This window comes from Palaemon carinicauda, chromosome 39 (assembly GCF_036898095.1).
Source record: "Palaemon carinicauda isolate YSFRI2023 chromosome 39, ASM3689809v2, whole genome shotgun sequence".
Taxonomy (NCBI): domain Eukaryota; kingdom Metazoa; phylum Arthropoda; class Malacostraca; order Decapoda; family Palaemonidae; genus Palaemon; species Palaemon carinicauda.
Window position 1 is genome coordinate 20,275,732 of NC_090763.1, and position 10,000 is coordinate 20,285,731.

Consider the following 10,000-nt stretch of genomic DNA (forward strand, 5'->3'; position numbering starts at 1 on the left):
ATACAAAATATCAAATGCTTGGAATAGGCTTCTATTGGATGTAGTAAACAGTAGCACGGTAAACGAGTTCAAGAATAAGATAGACAAGATCATACGAACTCTCTAAATGTTTAAACTACATCGTGCTACCAAACAACAAATGGAGTCTCCACGGATGGACTAAAAAGTCCTTGAAACATCCAAAATCCTTATGACTTCTTGTCACTCTCTCTCTCTCTCTCTCTCTCTCTCTCTCTCTCTCTCTCTCTCTCTCTCTCTCTCTCTCTCTCTCTCTCTCTCTCTGTGATTTTCCCCCTTTACGCCTATCATCATAGACTTTGAGCAAAGACATGGAAGCCACATTGCCATGGTTGGAAGACACTTCGTTTAATCCTTAGAAGACGTATCGTCCGCGGAGCGCATTTGGAGGCATGTGGCCTGTCTAACAAAAGGATGTTTTTTGTATATCTTACTAATTTCCGCAAATGACAAAAAGAGACTGCGGGGACAGAAGGCTCTAATCTGATAGGATTAGGGGGATTCGAGAAGTTTGTTTATTTCTACAAAATTCTATTTTTAATACATATTGCAAAAATTAGTAATGTAGGAAGTTTAAACTGACTTTTATATTTTTTATCTTAGCAGGATGCAACAAGCTTTATAATAGCTATACAAAATTATTATAATTATAATTATTACTATTACCCTCATCATTGAGACCACAAAATATTACATAAATATTATTAATACCTATAAAATTACGAAAAAGTTAAACGAGACATGATCTTGTTAATATTTTGATCAATATAAATCAACGTACAAAAAAGAATACTGTACAAAAAGACATAAAAAACAGCTGACGGCAAAAGTGCGGAAATAAATGAATAATTTGAATTCAAAATGGGCGAATGGTGAATGTGGGGGAAAATGAGTCGTGAAAAATCGTAAATAACAGGAACATGGCAACAATGGAAAATCCACTGGACTAGAAAAAGAGATGGAACACTGGAAAAAAAATAAGACCAGGAAAACCGGTAGACGGCAATTGAAGGGATAGAAACAAACATCAAAAGCATAAGGTTCTGTCCACCCAAGTCTCTCTCTCTCTCTCTCTCTCTCTCTCTCTCTCTTCTCTCTCTCTCTCTCTCTCTCTCTTTCTCTCCATTACACACACATATACGCTATAGTGTACACGATCCGTCAATAATGACGGCTAAATATTTCTATAGATATACACACACATGCATACCACCTCACTATACTAGGGTATGACTACTCTCTCTCCCCTAGTGGAGGAACGGGGATATAGGCTATATACATATATATATATATATATATATATATATATATATATATATATATATAATGTGTGTATATATGTATGTATATATATATAATATATATATATATATATATATATATATATATATATATATATATATATATGTATATATAGTCAGATGCTTGCTTTTTATTATATAAGGGAGATATGTAGGTAGGATAATGGCAAAGCACCAGCCACCCGTTGAGATACTACCGATAGAGAAATATTAGATCCTTTGACTGGCCAGACGCAGTAAAACATTCTCTGGTTGCCTATCATTTTCCTTTTGCTTACATTTAATAGTTTGGCCTATTCTCTAAATATTCTCCTCTGTCCTCATACACCTAACAACACCGAGATTACTAAACAATTCTTTTTCGCTCAAGGGGTTAACTACTGCACTGTAATTGATCAGTGGCTACTTTCCTCTAGGTAAGAGCAGAAGAGACTCTTTATGCATGGTAAGCAGCTCTTCTAGAAGAATTAAACTCCAAAGTCAAACCATTGTTCTCTAGTCTTGGGCAGTGCCATAACCTCTGTATCATGGTCTTCCACTGTCTTGGATTAGAGCTCTCTTGCTTGAGTGTACACTATTCTATATTATTTCTCTTCCTCTCTTTTTTTTTTTAAGTTTTTATAGTTTACTGTATATATGGAAGATTAATTTTAATGTTGTTACTATTCCTAAAATATTTAATTAAAATAGTTCATTACTTCTCGTGTATTTTGTCTTTTTACTTATTTCCTTTGCTCACTGTACTATTTTCCCAGTTGGACCCCTTGGGCTTATAGCCTTCTGCTTTTTCAACAAGGGTTGTAGCTTACCTAGTAATAATACACACACGCACACACACATATATATATACAGTATATATATATATATATATATATATATATATATATATATATATACATACATATATATATAGAAAATACATTTATAAAAAGCAAGTAACTTATATCAAGGACAGAGAGAGAGAGAGAGAGAGAGAGAGAGAGAGAGAGAGAGATGAGAGAGAGAGAGAGAGAGAGAGAGAGAGAGAGAATCATTCAGCAAAAAAATGAAAAGACGCCAGGAGAGAATGATAAAGAGGAAACGGAACAGGAAGAGTAAACCTCTGTCAGGGCCGCACCGTCAGCACATTGGGGGCGGACGACACAAAGACCAATGGCATATCGCCTGGTGTCATACAACCAGCTCCGAAGCCTCCTCCGTCGTGTCTCACAAACACAAACACACCTAAGAGCGTAACGCCTCTCTTGTTATTCGGAGATGGCTCGCCCAGCGATGGGAATATTACGTTGGCAGTTTTTGGGTGGTAAGAAATAGGGGGTGGAGGGTGGGGGGGGGAGATTGATTGATTGATTTAAGGTTTACTGGCATCCTGAAATCTAAGGTCATTGACGCCGAAATAGGACGTAAGTTTGGTTTGTACATTCAAAATTACAAAATTATTTCGTGAAGTATGCTTATAAAATGTGGGGTTATAAGTTGAGAGAGAGAGAGAGAGAGAGAGAGAGAGAGAGAGAGAGAGAGAGAGAGAGAGAGAGAGAGAGAGAGAGAGAGAGAGAGAGCAAAGAATATAAATAGTATAAAAAACAATGGCAAAACAATACAAAAACAAATTTCTTCTAATACACAGTCCAGTAAATTTAGAATTATTCAAATGAAAAAAATTAAAGATATTCGTTAATATAGCGAGTCTATTGCATTTCGGAGATAATTTTGCAGGGAAGATCGTGAAAAAAATAATAATTTTGAATCTTTTCTACTTTTTATTGGTATGAAATTTATTTGGATATGATGGCAAGAACATGTTGGTATCTTCCGCGAAATGGGCAAAACTGCAATTAATTCGTAAATTATAGTATCCTGTACTTATAAATCCTATTTGATCCAAGGAAAAGATAACATGTCCTCCGATAGAGCATAGAGCCAGACTAATGTTCAAGTCCCACACATTGAAACATAAACAGATATAAATACGTTGTCTCTCTTGAAAGGAGGAGGAGGAGGAGGAGGAGGAGAGGAGGAGGAGGAGGAGGAGGAGGAGGAGGAGGAGGAGGAGGAAGAGGGAAGCCCACTCATCTACTCTACCCTCTACCTACTCCCTCCCAACCACACACCCACACCCACACCCACACACACACACACACACACATCATTCTTGAGCCAAGGAACCAGAAGATTATGCTCCCAAATCGAGGCACAAATTGACTGATATTGAAATCGATGGCATTGGCTATACCAGAGATTACACATTAGATTCACCAATGGGTAATATAGTTGCTTCGTGATGGCTGGTTGGATGGAAGGGTGCCGGGGGGTGAGGGGTATGGAAGACAGAGGAGGAACCCAAAGGATACGCCCCCACACCCCCATCGTGTTGAAGGATAACGATGGAAGATTGTTGAAGATGTTGGGGAACTGGATTGGGTAGGAAACAAAAGGATAGCCAGATATGGAAAGGTTGAGGAAATACAAGCTCCTGCTTTTTGGTCTTCTACTCTTAATAAAGTTGCACCTCGGCGCGGAATGTCCTTCCTGGCCCCATCGCTGGGACATGTGCCCCAAATACCCTAAATTAATTTAAATTACTTCAATAAAAAGACATGTCATCCTCGATGTAGGGTGGTTTTCCCGTCCTAGAAGCTAAAGAGTTTGAAAAATGTCAAATATTTTCTTTTGATGGAAGTAAACCTTAGTAAAATTGTGTCTTTCTCATTTTGTCTTCGTTAAGCAAGTGAAAACCGGATTTCAAAGAGTAATAAACAACCTCTTCATTTTATTATCCAATTTCTATATTCTGAAACATTATTGAGATGTATATATACATTAATTTTTCCTCCTCAAGCGACGCGAGAAGGGAAAAAGAGGAAACATGAAATATGCAGGTGTATAACACGAAAAACGATAAAAAATACATTCAGAACAATACATAGCAATACGGAGAAGCTCTTCCGTTTATATAGCATTCAATAATCAGTCATAAAATAGGATGAAGACTGTTTCTGAAGAAAACTTGACTTGAAAGCAAAAGAAATAAAAATCAAATGAGCAAACAACATTTCGAAGAAATCGAAAGTTTATCCGGTGACTGACTAAGAGGTCTCCGCGCACCGCCCTATCACTCGGGAACAAAAACAAAACATGAAAGTTTCTTTGATTGTTCTTCTTTGCCTGGCGTCACAGATGTATAAGTACAAAAACCCATTTAGCTTTAAATGTATGATCCTTCGTGTTACTACTGATTAGGCTTTTAGCATTGCGGGAAAATTAACAGATGAATTACTTATAAACATTGTGTATCTCATATATTTATATAGAAGTTTTTGAAGTTTAAAAATTATCTTTTGTTATCTATACCAGTTTTGTGAATAATTTACAAAATTGAAAAAATCTATTGAGAATGCTTTACGCCTTATAATCTAACATGTTTACAAATGATGATGAAAGACTCAAATGACGACATTATGTCGTCATTTCAGTCTTTCGTCAGTTAACAGAAAGGTCTGAAGCCACTCTCTGAAGTCTTTAGTGTTCGAGTAATGGACGTTGAAAGACCCACGTGAGAGAATTGTGACATTTGCAATGTGACCAACATGTAGGAGTCTGATGCAAGCAGTAACGTGTTACAGGACAAAGTGATGACGATACGTTTAAACTTGCTCTTTTTAGTCTCTTTGGAGGATTGGCTAAATAAAGATATTATGAAGCATAAGCAACTGTTCGTCTAATGGTAATATAAAAATAAAAATACTTTTAGTCTTCGACCGCGAACCACATGCATAAATTAATAATTTCCAGTTTTTTTTTTTTTTTACATAATTAATTCCTGTAAGTTTTATTAATCTACGATTAAAATTGTGGACACAAAGCTGTTAACAAACAAACATATACAAATTACAAACACACAAACAGGGGCGAAAACATAACCTCCTTCCAACTTCGTTGCCGGAGGTAAAAAATAACAAACCCTAGAAACAAAACTATTTAATATTCAAGTCGAATCATGAAAAAAAAAACAATAAATAGTTAACCGAAAGAACTAGAAAAAGATGGTAAATTGTTCGATGCTCTATATGAAATAAAGTAGTGTTTAGTAAAAAAAAAAAAGGTAATAAAATTCTGAAATAAGAATCCCGGTCAATCGGTGGCTATCAAAAGATATACAAGAAAATAATAATAATAATAAAAAAAAAAAAAACATTTTAAACCTCCAACTTTCCTTTCACTGATACAATAATGAAAAGATTATGCCGTAACCCAGAATGTGAGGCAACGAAGAGAACTCCCATAACTTTGCAGAGGCAATGCGAAGAAAAACCACAAAAGAATTTCTTTCTTTGATCATTTCTGAAAAGCATTCAAAGGAAGAAGAAGAGAAAGAAGAGAAAGAAGAGACATTCACCTGCCTATATTCTTTTTTAACAACATTTTTACGATGAGCGACGTTTCCATTTGAGAGGAACTCGCAACTAAGGAATTAGCAAGTATTGCTAACTAGAAAATGTCAAGATTTGCTAAATATTTGAGGAAAAAACGGCTGGTTCAGCAATAATTGAGATATTAATAGTTCTAAATCACCAAGCTATGTTAAACTGACCATATATCCGAAGTGATAAAAATACAATAAATGTCATTAAACGGGAAATAGCAGGAACTAGGAAAACAAACATTAGCCAATCTAGCGTATTTGTCAGTAAGGGACGCTAGTTGTAGGATAGAAAGAAACATGGAAATATCTTTACGATAATCTCACATCCCTTTCAAAGTACGAAAAGAAACTCTCTCTCTCTCTCTCTCTCTCTCTCTCTCTCTCTCTCTCTCCTCATTCTCCATTCTCTACACATGACGTACCTAGAGCCACTAAAAAGGACCCGTAAAATCTGGGAGGACCTGCAAATCCAGCAGATTAGCCGACACCGTTCCCTCTGACCTACACCCTCGCCAGCCCACCCTTCTCCCAAAGAAGTAAAAATGCGAAGTACCCAACTTTTTTTTTTCTTTTTATCATTATCGTTCCGGCCGCCACTCAAAAAAAAAAGAAAAAAAAGAAAAAGAAAAAAATCCAGATGGATGAAAATATGCAGTTCGTTTCAGTTACACGCGTTTATGGAGTGTTTAGCATTGATTGTTCTTGAACTTTAAATTGGAAAAAAAAAATTATCATAAATATATACCTTCTTTTCAAAAGAAATTAACATAGAAAGTAATATATCCATCCCTTGAAATCGGGGAAAACAAGGGTTCGTGGAAAGTTCCGAAGTTTGGCATTATCCTGGAAGTCATGTCCACTAAATTGAAAAAATAATCTTAAATAACTTCTTTCTTTATAAAGAAAATTATCATCGATGGTGATACATCTATCTCTTGAAATGGGGGAAAACAAGGGTTCGTGGAGAGTTCCGAAGTTTGGAAGTAGCCTGGGAGCTTTGTCCACCGAACCGAGAAGTCTCAGGATTTTATATTTCCAAAAGGATCGTGATTCGCCATCGTCAAAGAAAGTCACCACTGAAAATTACGTAAGTAAACGTGACATCTACACTTCCATACGAAAACACAATTGCACTAGATAGACTGAAATAAAAATTACCGGTATTAATTAAATTAACAATAACACTAACAAGAGCAATAATAATCATCATCATCATCACCTCCTACGCCTATTGACGCAAACGGCCTCGGTTAGATTTCGCAAGTCATCTCTATCTTGAGCTTTTAATTCAATACTTCTCCATTCATCATCTCCCACTTCGTGCTTTATAGTTCTCAGCTATGTAGGCCTGGGTCTTACAACTCTTCTAGTGCCTTGTGGAGCCCAGTTAAACATTTGGTGAACCAATCTCTCTTGGGGAGTGTGAAGAGCATGCCTAAACCGTCATCATCTAATAATAATAATAATAATAATAATAATAATAATAATAATAATAATAATAATAATAATGTGTATTTACCTACAATGGCTAATACTCTTATTATTACTTTATTATTATTATTATTATTATTATTATTATTATTATTATTATTATTAGCTATACGCCCAACGTCTTCAACAGAGAAAAATAGCTCAGTGAGGAAAGGAAATAAGGAAATAAAGTATACAGGAAATAATGAATAAAAAATAAGAAATATCTTGAGATCAGCAACAACGTTAAACTAGACCTATCATTTATAAACTTGTACAGTCTTAGAAGATAAGAATGCAACATGCATAAAGACCTAAGGGACGGTTTAAAGGTTTAAAAGCCACTCATGAATGGGAGAAGCAAGGGACAGTGACACAGCCCTATCAATCAGGTCAATGCCCTGAAGACTAACCATATATACATATGATCAGCACCCAAGCCCGCTCTCCATCCAAGCTATGACCATGGAGGGCCAGGCAATGCCTGCTGATGACTCAATAGATAAACGTATAAGTTCCTCCAAACCCCCATTCTTAGCTCACAAGTATGGTGAGGTTTCAGCGACCAAAGGAACTAACGAGTCTGAACGGGACTCGAACCCCAATCTGGCGTTCACCAGACAGGGTCGTTACCGCATTGGCCACCACAACCAGACATTAATATCCAGATCTGGAATAAGAAATTCAATAGACCTCAATTTTTGTCCAACAAAATAAGAAGAGAATTAGCAGCTGAAGACCGGATAGAACAGTACTGGAAACAAGGCAGAATGAAAGACTTCAGAATAGATTGATCACCGAAAATCTTGATAAGACTTTAATACCAATGACAAAAAGTAACAGCAAATAAGTCTTAATTACATTTATATAAGAGACATGAGTTTTTCGCAAGTCTTTGTAAGATGAATTCAGATCTTTTAACTTTCTTGTGGCCATAAATAGCAATCAGGAGTTTTCCGGGCTGGGAGAATAACAGAAGAGGTGCGACAAAAACGATCTCCATCTCTTGGTACTTTTCCGCTTAAAGTTTTAAAAGCCACTCATGAATAGTTGTGTATATATATATATATATATATATATATATATATATATATATATATATATATATACTGTATATATATTATATATATATATTATATATATATGTATATATATAATATATATATGCATACATATATATATTTACACACACACACAAACATATATATATATATATATTTATATATATATATATATATATATATATATATATATATATATATATATATATATATATATATACACACACAATGTCTGTGTACAGTATATAAATGCATACATTCGAAATTTAACTCGAAATTTCTTTCGAAATTAAATAAAAGTTAATCTGCCTCAATAAGGAAGAACCTTCAGATTTACGATCGCTTCCTTTCGACGAATGTCAGTCGACGACCAAAAAAAAGACCCTAATTCATTCATATCCATAAAGTAACGTCCAGCGACACTATACCAAACTTGGGATTCTCTTCCAAGTAGAAATATTCGCAACAGCGCCATGCGTGCCTGCGCACGTCTTAGATAGTCTTCTTAAATGGCTGACAACGGCAATGAAACTTTGCATTCATTCCTCGGACTGCCTTTAATGGGGGAGAGGGGGGCCTTTTAATGCGGGACATGCCATTTTCGGCGGTGTGATGGCTCGACGGAAAGGCGCAGTTTAAAGACACATTGGGAGAGAGTGAGTGGCTTAAGGCTCTTTGCAACTACCTTTACGAGGGTCCACACTGGCTACCCACCAAAGCCACAAAACCAGATCAATTCTCTTCCTCTGCAGATTTTTTTCTTTATCTCATTTACAGGTTTTAGTCTTTTTTACTAAATATAAGACGCATGCGATATTAATATCTACATGACATAGGGATAAAATTTTGGAGTTTTTAAGGAATGGCAGGATCGTTACCATCCTAGTCCTTGCAATGTCTTCAATAATAATAATAATAATAATAATAATAATAATAATAATAATAATAATAAACTACGGAATAACTACCTTACACTTTTCTTTGTTTAATAAAATCTAAGACAATAAACCACGTTTAATTTCCAAATCCTCTATACCCGGAAGTAGCATCTCTCACCTCCACTATTTATCTCACCCCTGCATCCAGCATGAGGTTATCTTGGTCAGACATTGTGGCATTGAGACTTACCGTTTCAATCCTCTCTTATACTACCGATATTTGCAACAGTATGGAAATAATGTTGTGGCACTATTGTGACACCAAAACGTGATATTTCAAGTCATTAAAATATGATAAAAATTAGTAGTTATTACCACGATCAAATCAATAAATGAATTATCTAATTTATCTATTAAACTCTAATCCTATGATTGTAAAAAATCAATCGATATACACAACTGGCGTTATGGGAAAAAAATAAGGGAGAGAGAGAGAGAGAGAGAGAGAGAGAGAGAGAGAGAGAGAGAGAGAGAGAGAGAGAGAGAGAGAGAGAGAGAGAGATTTATCATTAAAAATGTTCATCTTTAGAAATCCAACTGTCTAATAAGAATAAATTACATCTCAAGTCTGAAATACATAGAATAAATGGAAAATAAATTTAGTCTCTTAATGGTTCTATATTAAAGCCCTAAAATGTATGATATTCTACTAAATTCCGTGTGTAACAGCATGCACTATTACTTGGTTAATTGAATGTCAATCACTGAAATTGACATTGAATCTAATTAAAATTTCTAAGCCTCTCTCTCCCTCTCTCTCTCTCTCTCTCTCTCTCTCTCTCTGTCAAA

The 10,000-nt window shown here is 35.4% G+C and overlaps 1 protein-coding gene across 1 annotated transcript in view; it reads right to left on the reverse strand.

Annotated features, from left to right (window-relative positions):
- Window positions 1-3,558: 3,558 nt before the first annotated feature.
- LOC137631269 (nuclear factor 1-like) overlaps window positions 3,559-10,000 on the reverse strand; it is a 143,377-nt gene continuing 136,935 nt past the window's right edge. Inside the window, exon 5 of the mRNA XM_068363050.1 lies at window positions 3,559-3,731. Coding sequence (XP_068219151.1) covers window positions 3,559-3,731 — 173 coding nt within the window. The remainder of the gene's footprint in view (window positions 3,732-10,000) is intronic.